Below are 18476 nucleotides of genomic sequence, written 5' to 3' on the forward strand. Positions count from 1 at the left end.
TATCTCAAATATTTACCAAAGCATAGAGGAGTATGTCTTAACACATCCAAAAATAACTATCATGGTTAAGGATGAGGGTGTTTATGTCATTTTTTGTTAATCTTGCGAAGTAGAACGTGGTCAAACAGTATGTCATCAGTTTCAAAACATGGGAATATCTGCAAATTCACCCAAACATGAACAGGTATGCATAAATCATGGCATCCGATCCGATCTAATTCAGAACTATATTTTAATTTTTTTTAGATCGGATTCAATTGAAATTTAAGGATCAATTGAATTCCAAATTGATTTCGGATTAACCTTAATCTGATCCAATTAAAATCCCAACCAATGATTTCATATATATTTACAAAGCAGTTTACATAAGTTACATAACAATAAATTCTTGCAAATCCCTTTCCTTTGTAAGATTTTGAGCCTAAGTAAGGGGTTGGTTTGCTCAAATGGCTTAGCACATCAAAAATCCAATATCACATCCCTCTAAGTTTCATCCAAAAATTAAGATAATTTTATTTTTTTAAAAATAATTTCTTTTGAAATAGATCCAAGGATTTGAAAATCAAGGGATACCAAACTTCCACATAACTGCCAAACTTAAAAATGAAATTTGACGGTGAAAATATATATATATATATATATTTATATTTTGCTTTTCAAAATTCACATAATTTCGCCCTCTACAACCTTGAAGCGTTCGAGACTGATTTTAAATCTCGTTCGAGACTGAGATAACTGGTCCGAATTGTCTCGATCTCGTTCAACAATGATACAGATATACATTGTGTCTCAAGTCTCAACATTCATCAAACCGGTTTTGGATTGAGTACAATACTATTCGAATCAAATTCGGTTCAAAGACTTATTGATCCGATCGGATCAGAACTGGATCATAGGGTGAAATTTTCGGATTGGTATCGGTTTGGTACTGATCCGGTACCGATCTGATCCATTACCAGCCCTACCCACTCTGGTAATCTGGTTCGGTTCCCTCACTTCCTTCAAAGTTGAAACAAATTTGGTCTGCAAACTGCATCGAGACCAAAGAGAGAATTCAGAGCCAGCGAGAGAGGACGAAAAATGGAGACAGTCGATCTTCCATTAGACGATAAAGCGAAGAGAATGAGAGATCTTCTCTCCAGCTTCTACTCTCCAGATCCTTCTTCAATGGCCGCCAACGCTGCTGTTTCTGCGAAATTCGTTTCTTTGGACGCCATCAACACTCCTTCTTTCGATCCTGATTATTACATGAACCTTCTGGTACGTTTCACAAATCATTTATTCTTTTGATCTGAGATCTAGATTAGATAGATCTGAATTTTCTTCAATTCTGATTTAGAAATGTGGAGATTCGTTTCTAATTTTCTGATAAGAGTTGAATACTTGAGATGTTTTTAGTTCTTCAGTTTTCTTTGTGTTCATATCGAATTATTGATTGCTTTGTTAGTAACTTTGGATCAAAGTTTGGTCAAGAAATTATCAATTAATTAACCACAGTTTTAGTTCTTGAAAAATCTCAAACTCTAATTCAAATCACAAACTCAATTCTAGTTAATTAAACGTATACACTCCATGAGCTTCACAACACCCATCAATCGCCCCCACAGTGTACACTAAACCATGTATATCGAAAATGTCCACTTTTAACATACTTGCTAAATGAACATGCTTGGACAAAGCTTTGGTAAAGATATTTATCGACAGATTTGAAGATCGAGTGTAAGGAGTTGAAATTACACTAGAAGTGAAGATGCCAACTTGGTAAGTTGGTCAAGTCTATGCAAAGAGACTTTTCCTCAAATATAGTAATAACTTCAATGTGTTTGGTCCAATCATGGAAATTTGGATTGGCTGCAATATGAGTTGCAGCTTGATTGACACACGTACATCTCCGTGGAATAGGAACTTTGATCCCAAGCTTGTGCATTAAACTATAAACTATGAAGCCTTGTAAGATTACAAACCATGTGAGTCATGGAACCATTGATGGAACTAGAAGCAGGTTTTGTATCCCTTGATGGAACCATTAGGCTTGATCTTCTTGGATGAATCTGGCGTTTTGGGCAGAAAGAGGCCCAAAAAACTTTAAAAAAAAAAAAAAAAGCTCTATTTTCTCTCCATGGCTTGTGTCCAGATTGTTTGAATCAACTCAAAAAATCAAGATTTTGAACTTGTGTCCCCTAATCTACGCATTCACCATTCCCTTATACCTTCCAGCCAAAGGAGGGATGTCCATGCTCAACTACCTGAAACCTTTCTTTACTTCTGTGCGTGTGCCTTTTATTTATGTATTTAATAATGTAGTTTAATTGTCACTTTACTGACATTTTGCAGGTTCAAAAGTCAAATTTGGAGGGACTTTTACAGAAACATGTTGAAATGGCAGCCGAAATCAAGAATCTAGATACTGACTTGCAGATGCTTGTATATGAAAATTACAACAAGTTTATCAGTGCCACGGACACAATTAAAAGGTGAGGACACTACAACTCTCTTATCAGTGAACTATGGTGGAACAGATCAACTGAGATAGAAAGCATACAAGTATAATCATCATGACCTATAAAACTCTTATGTTCTCACACCCTCAATGTCAGTTCTCAATAAAAAATCAAAGCTTTGGCAGATAATATGAAACATGATTGTGATCTTTTGAATATACCCATTAACACAATCATCTGCAATCCATCCCCCATGCTCTCTGCCCTAGCATGAATCATCTGATATTACCTATTGTCTGGAAAATGAAATTAAGACTATTGCGTGCTCATTTACTTAGGAAAATCCACAACAGGTTGCTTCAAACAGTTGGGGGAGATGGAAGATTCTTCTTAAGATTCTAGTATTCCTCTCCATAGGCTTCCAGCAATAATTTTCAGAAGAGCAAAATCTGCAGCATAGTTGATGAAATGTTGTGGGCCCATCATTGAGTTATTTTTCATTATGAGTTGTCTATCTTGCGCCATTAATTGTACAGATATATTTTATTTTCCACCTTGTAAGTTGCTTGGGTATTTCAAGTACCATTTTTTACATGCAGATATTGCTTTTTCTTATGAGTTTTTTTATATATAACTTTTAGGAGTATACTCCTAATAATAACATTGGTTTAAAAATTTGTATAGTGAATTCAGTTTGTTGGACGCGTTACTTACATACATAAGTACTTGATATCCCATTGTTGGATGTATGTATGTATATTTGCTAGACATACGAGTTAATGGTCAACGATTAGTAGGTGAAGGTGGGCTTTGAACTCAAGTTGTGGTATCAAAACTCACAAACCTTGCAAACTTAGCTAAGTTGGCACCTCCTATATATGCAAATATTGATTTTTCTTGTGAGTGTCTTATAATGATCATTGTTTTTTAAAACTCTTATGGTGGTGAATTCAGTTTGTTGGAGGTGTTACTAACATATATTGGTACAACGTTGGTCTTAAAAATTCACATGTTGAATTTAGTTTGTTGATTTTGTCATTAATCTACAATTCTACGTAAGTAGTTGGTATCTCATTGTAAAAATGGTAGTTATGGTGTTGTGTCTCTACAGGATGAAAAATAACATTGTGGGTATGGAGGCAAATATGGAGCAGCTTCTTGAGAAGGTGTTTGGAGAATTGTTATCTCCTTGATTGATTGGTTTCCATTATTGATCATATAGAAATCATTCACCTTTTCTTTTACCATTGCAGATTATGTCTGTGCAATCAAAAAGTGATGTAGTTAACACATCGCTTTTTGAGAAGAGAGAACATATAGAGAAATTGCATCGCACCCGGAACCTTCTGCGTAAACTTCAGGTATCACATTGAATTTAAAATTTCTCAGGTGCCTACCAATGCTTACTGAATTCTGCAATAAATTCTTATAATAAAGCTGAAATGTCAACCGATATTTAATTATCAAAGCTTGGAAACAAAAGAACCCCAAAAGATGTACAGTAGATTTGATTGAATGGGCTCTTGATGAAGTCCGAGTGGGCCATAATTAATGCTATTAGCAAATAAAGAAGAGAGGTGTGTGAATTGACAATTTATTTAGTGAATTCCTGCAATTAAGGTTTAAAGACCAAATGTTTGGTGGAAGTGGTTCACTATGAATTTGATCGAACAACTATGAAAGTATGTATCACAATTCATAAGGAATGTAAATTTTTTCTCTTCTCATTGCAGTAACTTGAGAAAATTCATGATGATTCAATCCCTGTGAATACTTGAATAGAATCTTTTTCTTTTTTCTATTTTAGTATTTCCTTTCTCTTTCCTCTAATGTTCCCAAATTTTTCTTGGAATGTCCCGATGGAGACAGTATTGGTGTTTTTTCCTGAATTAGACCTTTTTTATACTACCTTGATTACACATTTGTTACAAATAATCTTATTTTTTTTAAAGAAAAGTATAGATAGGCTAAGATACGCACTAAGGTACATTAGACTAAAGCTTGTTTTATATGTAGATATGCTAAATTTAAGCACATACTATCCTTTCTTTTCTTCAATGAAAAGGGAAAAAGCATTCCAAATAAGTACAAATTTTAAATATTCTAAAGGTAGCCCTAAAGAGTAAACAATGTAATGTTCCACAAACTTATGCATCAAAATATTTCTGCAGTTTGTGTGCAAGTGTTTTATGTATCACTATAACTCATGGTTCTGACTTGCTTAATGATCAAGGAAGTTCAAATAATACATTATTCGTATGCAATGCTGTTAGTAGTTGAATTTTGTCATTTCAAATTGGGATGTTTCGTAAGAGAGGCTTGTTGCATAAAAGTTATCCAAACCAACTTCTAATTAAATGTAAACAATTTTATGTCTCATCTTTGATAGTTCTTTTAAGTTTTGGTGTGTTGGCCATGTCTGATTTACCACAAACTTCATCTTTTGGGGAAAAGAGCAGTTCATATATGATCTTCCTACTCGGCTTGGAAAGTGTATCAAATCAGAAGCTTATGCGGATGCAGTGAGGTTTTTTACTGGAGCCATGCCAATTTTTAAGGTTAATTTATTAGCTTGGCCCTTCAACTATTGAATCAATCTTTCTGCTTGTTCGGTTTTAATTAGTTCTCACCATGCTTTTCTTGTTTAAGGTGAAACCTCTTGTTCTAATGTGATTTGGTACGTACTGTTCTCTTTTCTAGGCATATGGGGAATCATCATTCCAGGATTGTAAGAGGGCATCTGAAGAAGCAATGGATATAATCATAAATAAGCTTCAGGTGCACTTTCTTTTACTTAATTATGTTTAATCCAAGGTTTGCAATAACTACTTGCAAATTGCAACATTATTATTTTCAAGTATCATTATTGTTCGTACAAGTGGGGCTCTCTTAATCTCCACAAACCTGTAATATTGCGACAGTCCAGTTTCTGTTTTACATGTCTCTTTACTCAACCATTTACATTTGAGTTGATACCTCTGCTACTGTTCCCTATCCAACCAACATTTTCATATTATTTATATTGCAAGCATGAGTAAAGGAGTTCCTGGTACCAAGGGATTCAATTATTCTCTTAACAGTTGAGGTGTAGGTGTAGATTCTAGAAATTGAGCAAGACAGATAAATGCATTTGTGTATGTGTGTGTTATGCATATTATTTGTATATGTAATTTAGACTAGCAAACACTGACCCTCATAAGGTGCTAGCTTGCTAAGTTGGTTAAAGTGTGAATGTTGATCCCACGACCTTGGTCCAAAACCTGCCTTCACCTACTAGTTACTGACCACTAATCTCGCTTGCCTAGCAAAAAAAATTCATGAGTTGTGTTGTTGTCCGTCTCAGAATGGTCCTCAAGATTCACACTACACAAATTCCAAGGATCATCCAATAGATTGGACCCTAAGGAGACCATCCTCCTGAGGTGGACACCAATTTTTTATTTGATGTATTGATTGTAGATGCCACATTGTAAATTACTCGCCACTTCGAACAAATTGCCATGCGTGTTTTCAATTGTACTATAGGATTTCTATGGGACTCTCTCCACTATTAGCTAGGGTATTTACATTGGGTCACCGCCACTGGTAGGAAAAGGGTTGACAACATGCCAAATTTAAGTGATTAGGATGATATACTTGCCATGAGTCGTTAAGTTTCGATACGTGTTAATGTTGACGAGACTAGTTATAAAGAGCCAAGGGCATCATCATCTTTCTGCATTGTCCTGGACTTATATAAATAGGATCCTGGGGGTCATTTAGAAGGGAATTTTTTTCAGAGAATTGGAGCTCTACTAATTTTTTCCCTAAGCCTTGCTTCCCTTTCTTTCTTTTTTGGATCCTCTCCCGTTACACTGCTTTTTTTTTTTCTCCTTTCATGCTTGGCAACGATTTCTGAATGGCCATAAACTCGGTTTAGGCCTCAACCAATTACTTGACTGGTGTGTACAATCATGTGCAATTGCCGATTGGCGTGTACATTCACGTGCTCAAGATCTTATCCACAGCCTTTACATAGATATGAGCCCATTTAACCAAGGTATTGAATTTTTGTAGTTTCCCAAAAATTTACCGAAATATTTCCATTACCCCAAGTACTGACATCAAAGGCATCTCTATTTCTTTACCTGAAAATTTCCTTCAAAATCACTGTTAGCTAGGAGGACATACCCCTAGGTCCAAGCCATTGGATGGTCCCTAAGATTCAAGCCACACAAATTCCAAGGATCATCCAACAGATTGGACCCTAGGGAGGCTGCCCTCCCTTGGTGGACACCAACATTTTCTTAGATATGCTGAATTACTGATATTAGCCCCTATAGCCAAGGTATTAGATGTGTCTAATTTCCCAAAAATTTCCCTAAGTACTCCTATTTCCCCCAAGTACCAACATCGAAGGAGCTTTAACTTCTTTTCTGAAAAATTTCCTTCTAAATTACTACTCAATGTATCTTAACTGAAAATTTTATAGTATATAAACTGCATTATATAGTCAATATTATGGGTTTAATCCCACATTGTCTATAAGTTACTTTTGTATGCAAAGTAGCTTAAGTCTTTTTGTAGTACATCTAATTAACAAGAGTAAATGAAGCAAGTTAAACTAATCACCACTTTGGGCATCGCAAAAAATGCTTTTAACTTAATCAGAAAATTGTTATTGTAACACTCCCAAAGCCAACTTTTGAACATGGTGATAGATGATATATTCATTTTCCCAGGGCTTATTGTACCATTGATTCCACTTTTTTTTTTCTTTTTCTTTTTCTTTTTTGTCATTTGTTGAGTTTCTTATGTTTTAGTAATTTGTTGTGTTCAGGAAAAGCTCTTCTCAGATTCTGAGCCTATAGAAGTAAGAGCAGAAGCTATACTTCTTCTTAAGCAGTTGGACTTCCCGGTTGGTACTTCTCCACTTTTGTCTATTCACCTTATTGGTAGTAGTTACATAACCAACACATTAGAGATGTTGCATATGCAAGCTGTGGATTGGAAATATTGATGAAATTTAGTGCTGGGTTCTTGTGTTGGAGCCAGTGAATCTGATTCTCTGATGCATCACCTCTTAAAGTGCTCTACCAGTAGTAATGTATTACCCTGACATGCTTGAGCATTCTGCAGTTAATTTGTTAGTTGAAAATGAAGATATTCTGGTATAAACGTTGACATTTTATGTTTCCCCAGTTTCTTGATGCTGCAACATGTGGTGTAAAATTTTATATCTCCACTGTTAGATGCCTCTCAGTTTTTGTTCTATTTCCCAAGCTTAATTTTTGGTTGCTTCAGGTAATTCCAGATGCCTATCGTGACTTGAATTTGCCATATGTTGACAGGTGGATAGCTTGAAGGCAAACCTACTTGAAAAGTTAGAGCACTTCCTCGTCGACCTTCAGGTTGAAACCACAGAGGTAGAGACTACCGCATTGGATACTGGTGAACCTTCTAAACTAGGAAAATTTTCAGATTCAGTTCTAGCTGTACCTCCTGAAGCAAGTACACACCAGGTAGAACGTGTATGCTTTATATCCTTTGTTTATTCTTTTCTCTGTCGTGCTGGGAACTACATTTAATAAATTAACTAATGTCTAGAGTAATCTTTGTGCAACCAATATTTTTATAAGAGTTGTACATTTGTCACCAAATTCTCTTTGAAAAGAAAAGGAAAAATGGTTGATATATGGATTTTAGATTTTCGATCCTTTATTTCCTTGTGACCATCTACATATAAGGTGAATTGCTGCTTCAATCTCTTATGGTATGTAGATAACTTATCGATAATATTTTGCTTGCAAGGACTCTTGCTTGTAGTTAGTTATTTTCACACATCTGCAGTTTCTTTATGGATCAGACATGAACCATGCCTCATCTCATCTGATATTCTGCACTTAGGCTTCCATTCGTGAGTTTGCTGAGGCTGTCCGTGCTTACAGAGTAATATTTCCTGATTCAGAAGAGCGGCTCATTGAACTTGTGCGGAACCTGTTTACCAAGTATTGTAATAGTTGTTACATTCTTTTATCCAGTATTTTTCATGACTCGACCCTGAAAAATCTGAAAGCTGCCACTGTCTTACTAATGGATTGTAACCATTTTCTTTTGTTGGAAGGCGCTTTGAAACCATTCAGAATCATATAAAGAAAAAGTTTTCTTCAGCAGACTTATTGGCAATATTTCGTAAGTACTTCATTTCAAGGCATATCTACTGTTGCATCATCACTTGAAGATCATGGTTTTATACTGTGCCTCTCATTGTTGGGAACCATTTTAATTTTTTTTACTTTGCCTTTTTAACGCCCAGAGCTAGCCAATATTTGGTATTATAAGGCATAGAAAACGATGATTGAAACTAGCCCTGTTTTCTGTTTATGTTACCGTTTTCATGTTTGTCATCAAATTACTTCTGCCTATAATCGAGAGGTGTCTTTGATTTCTTGAACTTAAAACACTTTTCAGATGTTCTCTTCCTTGCACAATCTTGGTTCTCTCTTCCTTGTATATTTGGACAATACATGAATCAGCCATTCTGCTGCAAGGCACTGCCAAAATTGCACTCTTGCATGTTAGCACAGGCGGTTAGTGTACTCCCTTTGATGCAAGTCTTGAAATCATGTCCCCACTAACATTTCCATGCCAAGTTGGAGCACCCATCATGCCCATCATGTGGGTATTTACTCATGGTTGCCTTGTTAGTTGGTTAAATTGAGGTTTGTGATTTAGGAGAAAAATAGGAGAGGGAAAGCTAGAAAGGAGACGGTAAATGTGAGTTGGGGTTTGGACAGAGCCCTTGCCATTGCTTTATATTTACTAAAAGACGGACGCTAGATACCCTTTTTTATTGGTTACACTAGATACCCGATAAAATAAGAAATATTGACAGCTATGTCAATATTTACATGAATGATTAATACACTCTTATTTTATTTTGATATGATGTATGTAATAATATACTGTAACAGCCTCTCATGTTGGTGCATAGATATCAAATCATTCCCAACTTGTTAACAATATCTGTAAGTCTTCTTTTAGTCATGGCCTTTGTGAGTATGTTAGCCCATTGATCTTGACCTCACCTGGGGAGTTCATAGAATCTTGGACGTGATTTTCAATAATAGAATGATGATCAACTTCAATGTGTTTGGTTCTCTCATAGTACACTGGATTAGCAGCAATATATAATGTATGGCTGCAGTGTTGTCCCCGTAGAGCTTCATAGGTGGTTTTACTTCTATTCCAAGTTCAGTTAAGATAATCTTGATCCATTGGCTTTATCACATGCCATGTTCCTTGGTCGTATATTCAACCTCTGTAACCAGGTCCAACCTGGTTACAACACTTTGTTTCTTGCTCTTCCAAGTTATTAGAGTGCCACCAACAAATATATAGTAATTAGTAGTAGATCTTCTGTCTTACTGACAGAACTAACCTAATCAGAATTGTTATACACCTTTACATCAAGGTGATTGTGATTAACATACAAAATACCATCCCTGGTCATGATGTAATATGCCTTAGTATCCAGTAAACAATATCCATATGAATGGTTAGAAGAGCATCCATGGATTGACTTATGACACTGGAAACATAAGATATGAACGAATGGGTAATAGTGAGATAAATCAATTTCCCCACCAGTCTTTTGTATATTCAACTATCTTTCAAGGATCCTCTTCTTAGAAAGATGGTGATTCCCTCCATTGGGAGTCCATGGTTTAGATCCCAACATTCCAGTTTGCTATAGTAAATCTAGAGCATACTTCTCTGGGAGGATGGCAAAATGCAGAGGTCCCTGGCCCTTAGTATCAAATATCCGTCTAAGATAATCATTTAGCCTGCATTCCCAGCTGGATCTCCTTCAATTACAACAATTGTCATCCACTTACACGACGAGTACAATCATTTGCTAAATCTGTCAAACCAAGCTCTTGGAGATCGGCACAGATAGCTTTCATCAACTTACACACTTTCCCTCTCTCCCCCTTGGGTTGAAAGCTGAAGGCAAGATATGTTCCTGTAGTTTGATTTTTTTTAATAACTCCGTGGACATACATAAGCTTTACTCAAATAAATTTTGATTTTTAAATGAGCAAAGTTCATACAGAAACCAAACTTTAGAATTTTGTCTATTAGTTTCAAAATAAATTAATATCCTTTCATTTCTGATTCATTTCATTTGAAATCCATTCCCTTCATATTATGAAGGCATGTCTTGATGTAAAATTTTAAGTTCTATGTGATGTTCTATAGTTATTTTAGCTTCCAAACTTGGGCTTTTTTTCCTGTCCAAATCCTGACCTTAAAAGCTCCTGCTGGATGATTGCAGGAATTATCTGGATAGATGTGACAGTTATGGATGAAGTGTTGCCTGAAGCTGTTCTCCCCGAGTTTACTTTGGAGGTTTACCTTTTTTCTTTGTATCTATTTGATTTACTATTAATGGTTAATTGGGTATAGCAGATCCCAGAATATTGACAGGGCATATTTTTTCCATCTAGTTTGAGATTCTTTTCTTTCCAATTTGAACTTCTGGTATATGTTTTTTTTTGGAGAGTAACTTCTGGTATATGTTGGTTGACAACATATACTTTATTTTCCAATATTTCCTTGTTCAATAAGAAACTAGAGGTAGAGCAATATCTCTGTGTCGGCCATTTCTAGATGCTTTTTAGGTCGATCTCATATCTCTTTTTTTAGAATGCAGGCTGTATTTTCTTATGGCATAGCCTTTGATTTATTTATTTAGGTTTTGGTGAGTAAGCTGGACTTGAACCCACTACCTCAAAGTTGGGTTGCTATATGTTAACCAACTGAGTTATGGGTTCAAGCCCCTCCTTTTAGAGATATATTTTATGTGCCGGATCCCAAATTTTGATTTCCAATTTGATTAAAAGGTAAAGCATTCATGTTAAAGACTGAAATCTGTAATAGTGTGCTAATGACATTGTTATGTTTCAGGATGCCCGTGGTGTAATCAAACAATATGTCAAAAGCAAATTCTTCCATCTTTTGCAGGATGTTTCAGGTGATTCTTCTGGTTATGGTTTCTTGTAAATGCCGAGCTGCATTTATTTATGTGCATCTGCAATTTGCTCATAAATGGCGCAATTGTACCAATTGAAAGATATATAGTGGCATGATCAATTTGGAAGTGATGAAGCTTTAGAATGATTTGTGTCATTTGACTCATAATAATCACCAGCCTCGTCCAAGTGTTTGGGTTCAGCCACACAGATATTTTTCTTTTCTTCCTTTCTATATAGGCTCCCATCCAAGTTACTTCAAGTCATTTCTCTCTATTTCAAATCAACTATTTTTCATGTAGTTGAAGATAATTATTCATAAAGAAATTTGACCACAGACATGTCTCATCAGTCAAAGCTTGTTTATGTGTGATCCAATTTTCTTTAGAGTAAGCTCAATGTTCTAAGGTAGAATTTTGTTTAAATTGGCAGAAGCCCTTGTAGGGGTCCAAAATAATCCAAAGCAAGGAATAGAGGAAGAGTGTTGTTTGCAGATTGCCTTGGAGGGCAGCAAAAAAGCAATGATTCAAGGCAGTATGGATGTTTTACTGGTAAGCATGCAATAACATGAAATCTTTTCTTGTCAAACCCACGATCTTGTTATGCAATTAATGGTAGCATTCATCTTCGTAGTTGGAGACTATATCTGCAAAATATTGGCTCATACAGTATAATTTTTCTTTGTAATGATCTCTTGATCATTCCAGGACTTCCGGCAGCTTCTTGATGATAACCTAGGACTATTAGTAAAGCTAAGAGACTTGATAATTGATTGGGTGCAAGAAGGTTTCCAAGACTTCTTCAGTACCCTTGATGATCACTTCCTTGTGCTCTCGGGAAGAAATACTTCTACTAGTCAAGATCGAGGGTTGATAGATGGGACAGAAGGTGACAAAGTGCATCCCGGATTAGTTCTTGTGTTGGCCCAACTTTCTGTTTTCATAGAACAAAGTGCCATTCCTAGAATTACTGAAGTAAGGAGTTACACGATATTCTCCCCTTTAGAATTGAATTTATAATACAATTCCTTGTAGCAGTTTTTCTTTCAATTATCATAGTATCAAGGGAAAAACCATCGGTTGAGACATCACATGACGGCTTCATCTCATATTGGTTAGGAAATAGCTGCTTCTTTTTCTGGTGGTGGGGTCCGTGGCTACGAATATGGACCTGCCTTTGTTCCTGGAGAGATCTGCCGAATATTTCGGTCAGCTGGTGAAAAGTTTCTCCATCTTGTAAGCTTACTAACCTTTTTTTATTAATTCTGTGAGAACTGTATGGCTTGAGTATGGGTACTCTTTGACACCTTGATTTTTAACTACTTCTACACATTCCAGCCATCAAATCTATTCATGATGGGCATGGATGAAATCTGACTTCATCTAAAGGCTGTTAGGTATTGAGTGGGCTTGATGGCTAGAAAATGGCACTCCTTTACATATGTAATTCAATTTCTTCATGTATCCTGAGTCAAGTCTGGCATTATTTAAGTCTTTGGGCCCCATTTATACCCTTAATAATTATCAATAATTTAATTCATTAAAAAAGACTTAAAAGTCGAATCATTGAATCTGCTTACTGTCTCAAAAAAGTTTGAAAGCTGTTCACCTGAAAGTTATTCAAGAATCTGATTTTGAATTGGATTATTTTGTGCAGTATATAAATATGAAGACTCAGAAAATATCAATTCTTTTGAGAAAGAGGTTTACTACACCTAACTGGATCAAGGTCAGTGTTTTTTGTAACTGTATTTTTCCAAATTCGGGAGAAAAATAGATTTGGCAGAGTGTTCTATATTTGCCTTAACTGACCCTTCTTCCGAATAATTTAACAGCACAAGGAGCCTAGAGAAGTTCATATGTTTGTCGATTTACTTCTTCAAGAGGTTTGTACATATTTCTTTTTTTACTTTTTTCTATTTAAGGTTTTCATTCAGTCTTAGTTTCTTTGAATTTTATGTTTGCATGGGTTAAGAGTTATCCTAATTTTGTACACGATAAAGAAACACACGAATGTAGAAACCAACAGTATTGGCTGTTTACTTTAAACAATGTTTAAATAGATGGAGGCCATAGGAGCCGAAGTAAAGCAGATTTTACCTAGAGGGCTCATCCGTAAACATCGCCGTTCTGAAAGCAATGGGAGCACTGCATCCTCCCGCAGCAATCCGATACGTGAAGATAAAATGAGCCGATCAAATACCCAACGAGGCAGAAGCCAGCTTCTGGAAAGTCATCTTGCAAAATTGTTTAAGCAAAAATTGGAAATATTCACAAAAGTTGAATACACTCAGGTATTTGTTCTCCTGATTCTGGTGAAAATAATTTGATTCAAAACAAAATCAACTATTTATTTTTTATCATAATTTCCAGGAATCAGTTGTATCGACCATTGTGAAACTTTGTCTCAAGAGCTTGCAAGAATTTATCCGGCTTCAAACCTTCAATCGTAGTGGATTGCAGCAAATTCAATTGGATATCCAATTTCTGAGGACTCCTTTAAAAGAAATTGTTGAAGATGAGGCGGCCATCGATTTCCTGCTGGATGAGGTAAAAAAAATGTTCCGATCCACTCATCACCCAAAAAAAGAAAAAAAAAAAAAAAGGAAGAAAATATTGGTTAAAAATGTTTGAAATGATTACACAAAACCAGTTTCTTTTGGTGTGCAGGTAATCGTTGCGACTGCCGAGAGATGTCTTGACCCGATTCCCTTAGAGCCTGCCATCTTGGACAAACTAATACAAGCGAAGTTGGCTAAAAGCAGGGAACAGAACCCAAGTTCTTCCTGAAAATGGAATGTAAAACTGGTAGAAGTGTTCAACAGTTACAGTTATGCCTGCTTTGATCCACATTTCTTCAATATGAACGGCATAAATGTAGCACACGATCTTATTGTGTCGCCCAATACATATAAAAGCTTGTACTGGAAAATAGTATTTTTAACAAAATTAATGTATTGGTAGCCCGAATTTTCTTGTATCGGTGTCCAAAAACAAAACTTGGACCATTGATCCTACTATCTCCATCAGGCAAGTCAGGATTGAATGAGGTGCTTAATGCTCGTCGGGTATCTTTTTTACTTATTTAAAATGATTGCTTTGTAATCTCTGAAGCTTTGAACAACTTTTGAATGACAAACTATCTTGTCAAGAAAAGTGAATAGAAAACACTATCAACGGTTCGTTGGACTTATTCGGTGCTGGAGTGCATAAGCCTCTTGAGCCATGTGAAGCCATAAATCATGAATGTCCTACTAATTGCCAGCATTCCAGTGATTTTATCTTTCAATGTTTTCAGAAAACCTGATGCCCCAGGGATGTAAGTTATTTTTCACACTAGAATTTTAATTTAAAATTTGGTAGTGGTCCATTTTCAAAACCTTGGATCAAGCCCCCCACCCCCACCCAAAAAAAAAAAAAATTGTTTTTTGAAATTTTTTACTATTATTATTTGAATCTGGATTTTTCCATGAAATCTAGAGCGCTGTGGTGTTAGGGTTGTAATGGAATTGGACGGTTATGAGATGAGACTTGTGAGAATTTCCAGTTATAGTTAATTTGCACAAAGCATATAAACCTTTTTGCCCAAGTTATAGATGGATTAATTATTCATATTTTGGAGAAGAGATCCATTCTGATTCTCTGAGTACATCTCAAGAAATTCTGCTATTTGGGCCCTTTTGAGAGTGAAATAACAGATTCAGCTGTTGAAGTTGACAAAATGACATTTGGCACCAACATTGATGCTTCAGAAACAACAAACTTCAACATGTAATTGCTATAATTAATAGAGGAAGAAGCAGCTTTGAATCAGCCAGCCCGCTTCAAAATTATGGTATTCTCTAATAGACTGATAAAAGATGACTTAAAAACTCATGAAATTTTTCCCAAAATTAGTCATCTTCATTATGATGATGGTCAAAATATGATGATGGCAACGATGACGATGATGGTGATGGTAACAACAATGAAGATCATGATAGCATTGAGATCATTTTTCATTTGTGAGAATTGACCTTGGAAGACAAAGGTCACAGAGAACATTTTTTTTTTTTTTTAAAGGTATTTAAGTATCTCGACTTTTTGAAGGGGAAGGCCGCTTCAAGGTTATGCCCAATCAATAGATAATGTGGTGATTATGTCATCGCAAACCATCAACACATCCACATCGGGATAAAATCCTACATATCATTTCATAACTAATCTGAACTAAAGAAATCATTTACACTAACTGTAATTAATTGTAATTAGCAATTAAGGGTCCTTCGTGAACTGCCATCATTAATAGAGCTATAATTTGGGTTTAATAAAGAGTGAGCCCCGTTGAAAAGCTGAACAAGCTCAGAGAAAATAAAACTCAGCTCAAACTAGAATAAGCCATAATTGAGAATAGGAGTTCACCTCAACCTCGGGTCAATTGAGGCCAACAATTGGCACTTTTTTGTACATTATGGTAAGCTGTTATGATAATTGCAGCTCAAAGGCATTTTCTTTCGTTCGTTCTTTCTTTCTTTCTTTCATTTTTTTCTAGATTGCAACTCTTAGGTGGCTATGAGATTACAATGAACAAGCATGGGATCAGCAAACACACCAAGTAAAAAAGTGTTTATTGCTCTTTAAAAGACACACTGTAACCAAATCAGATTTTTTTTTTCCAGGGGAGGGGGGGTTTCAAAAATTACTCACCATTGAGAATATGGTTGGGATCAGTCACCCAATCCAATAGTAGGAACGGAATTCTGCCGAGTTCTGCTCAACCACAAACCCACAATCTTACAAACATCTTTGCTGTATAAGATTTTCAAGCACCAATCTTCAAATTTTTTGTCATTGTATGTTCATAAAATTAGCTCTAAATAGAGTTGACCCGTGAAATAAAATACACGACGCTGACACCAACATTTGGGAGGACTAAATCAAGATGAGCAGCGAAGGGATTCCCCGGGGGATCCAGGGGGGTGCCTGAGTGTAGTAAGAGGAGAACGTATTCCTATATAACTAATAATAAGAAGTATTTTTATTCTTTTTAAAACAAAATAATATTTAGTCTTCTATAGCCCAAAGGGAGCCCAAGCGTCATCAAGAGAACAATTCCATGGGAAATTGGCACGTCCCTCGATTTCGGGATGATACATGATCATGACACGGTTAAATTACACTGTTAGGAATATATACATTACAAGAAGTGGTGGGATAAGGAAATAGATTATAAGTTATTTTATGACCAAAAGCTTAACACAACTTTATGAGAAGGAGGCAAAGAAGATGCTTTATATTATCGAAACTAAACAAAAAACAAATGTAGTCTCAATAGTTAAGTCTGCTAGCACGTTGATTACATAAAAGCAAGAGAAAATCGAGAAAGAAACCAAATGATCCTTCCTCAAAAACAGAATCATCACCTTATTTTGCCTTTCGATCCACTTTTAAATACGGCAAGGCACCAATAACATTGTCATAGTCGCTCCGGCTAACTGGATGCTGCAATCGAGAATAGCCAAATTGATGTAAGAAAGCGTGTCATTGACTTTAAGAACACGTGCAAATGTAAAATGTCAAGATAAGGTGCTGAACATGGATAAGTTGGATAGATTCCAAAAGCTCTTTACCAAGAAACAACTTAATATGTTTTCTCGATGAAGAATCCAAAACAGTCGGACCAAACAAATGTGCATTTAAGTTCAAAAACTTTGTTTATGTCAATTTTAAAGGTTGAATATCCTTGGACTGAAGCATAGTGACAAAGTCAAGGTTCAGGAATAATCTGGCAAGAAAAAGCTTTGGAAAAACATGGATAAATTAAAATTTAAAATAATTATTTAAATATAAAAATGTAAAGATTATGTGTTTCATATATTAATTGGTAAAATAACACTTAAAAATGCCAAAAATAAAAATAATATGTGATTTTTTTCAAAAAATCATCGATTAAATCGTGATTAATTGTGATTTTTTGAAAATCAAAGTTTTTTTTTTCTTTCAAAAACTTGATGATTTAATCGCGCGATTTTTGTCACTATGGACTGAAGTAGAAGTATACCAAATCCAATATACAATACTTGTATTAACATTCTTGCTTTATAATTCATTTATAACTTCTTTTTCCCAATATGGAAATCTGGGAAACAAATTAATTAATTTCAATATAGGGGAAAATTAAGATCATTAATCTTAGTCTTTGGTTTGGCATTGTTGAAGGATGTTTTTTTATCGTATTCTAGTCAATTAGCATTCTTCATCAATGATTGGCAATTGAATTAAACTCAATAAGGGTTTCAAATCATCAAAGATTTGCACATTCAACATATTAACTAAATTTCACACAAACCCATAATTCAGAATCGAAGAAAGCTCACCATTTTAGACAATCTAAGTTTCCTCTTTGTGTTCTTCTTCCCAAGTAAATGCTGCTTTCCAGCTCTCCTCCTCACTATCTTCCCATTACCCGTCACCCGAAATCGCTTAGCCGAAGCCTTTAAAACAAAAATTTAATAATAAAAAACCCTAATTTTCTCAACGACCCAGAAGACTCCCTATCGTGGATTTTCTCCAATTGAGATCATTTCGAAAGAAAAACATGAACAGGAAGAAATACCTTGTGGGTTTTCATTTTGTAACCTTTTGCAGCGAAGATAGTGAGAGATGAAGCTTTTCGAGGGAGAGAAAATTTGTTGGTGAGAACTTGTTGACGAAACTCAGAAATGTTTTGAGACGAGCTAAGCTTCAATGAAGTGGTGGTTCCCTTGTAAGAAGAGATAGGGAGACGAACTCCATGGAAGTTCCGGATTGAAGGATGAGAATGAGAAAAGAAATTCAAAGAGAAAGGTATCATCGTTGCAGACGCCATTGTTACTAAAGCTTTCGAAGCTCCGTTCTTCAATTTTTCTCCAGTTCAAGACTCCAAAGTTCTGCTCTGTGTTTGATTTTGGATAAAAGGATTTAGTATTTTAGTGTCCTCAACCTTTTGTGATTATTCCTATTAGATCCTTGATTGTAGACCAAAAAGATGGTCTAACATTTGG

General features: G+C 35.5%; 2 protein-coding genes across 4 annotated transcripts; one reads left to right on the forward strand and one right to left on the reverse strand.

The window, feature by feature from the left end:
• Positions 1 to 923: 923 nt before the first annotated feature.
• Positions 924 to 14432, forward strand: LOC147397404 (Vps51/Vps67 family (components of vesicular transport) protein). Of its 3 annotated transcripts, none has more exons than XM_086449062.1 (20): positions 924 to 1260; positions 2335 to 2474; positions 3553 to 3607; positions 3695 to 3802; positions 4901 to 4999; positions 5142 to 5219; positions 7261 to 7338; positions 7772 to 7951; positions 8328 to 8428; positions 8545 to 8612; positions 10759 to 10832; positions 11391 to 11457; positions 11891 to 12006; positions 12163 to 12429; positions 12574 to 12690; positions 13112 to 13183; positions 13290 to 13340; positions 13518 to 13748; positions 13828 to 14004; positions 14125 to 14432. In XM_086449062.1, exons 1-20 carry the CDS (start codon positions 1081 to 1083, stop codon positions 14242 to 14244), a joined length of 2379 nt encoding a protein of 792 aa, XP_086305188.1. In that variant the 5' UTR covers positions 924 to 1080; the 3' UTR covers positions 14245 to 14432. The 3 variants fall into 3 exon arrangements, with proteins under 3 accessions (XP_086305188.1, XP_086305187.1, XP_086305189.1); XM_086449061.1 differs by having other exon boundaries at positions 946 to 1260; positions 11888 to 12006; XM_086449063.1 differs by having other exon boundaries at positions 988 to 1260; positions 7772 to 7942; positions 11888 to 12006.
• Positions 14433 to 16696: 2264 nt separating this feature from the next.
• PRPL35 (Ribosomal protein L35) lies at positions 16697 to 18389 on the reverse strand. Its single transcript, XM_086449064.1, has 3 exons — positions 18050 to 18389; positions 17811 to 17927; positions 16697 to 16935 (listed from the first exon to the last, which is right to left on the reverse strand). The coding sequence occupies exons 1-3, from the start codon at positions 18299 to 18301 to the stop codon at positions 16858 to 16860; spliced, it is 447 nt and encodes a 148-aa protein (XP_086305190.1). The 5' UTR covers positions 18302 to 18389; the 3' UTR covers positions 16697 to 16857.
• Between the last annotated feature and the right edge of the window lie 87 nt (positions 18390 to 18476).

The sequence above is a fragment of the Akebia trifoliata genome, chromosome 8 (genome assembly GCF_017979445.1).
Source record: "Akebia trifoliata isolate Shusen 1 chromosome 8, ASM1797944v1, whole genome shotgun sequence".
Lineage (NCBI taxonomy): Eukaryota > Viridiplantae > Streptophyta > Magnoliopsida > Ranunculales > Lardizabalaceae > Akebia > Akebia trifoliata.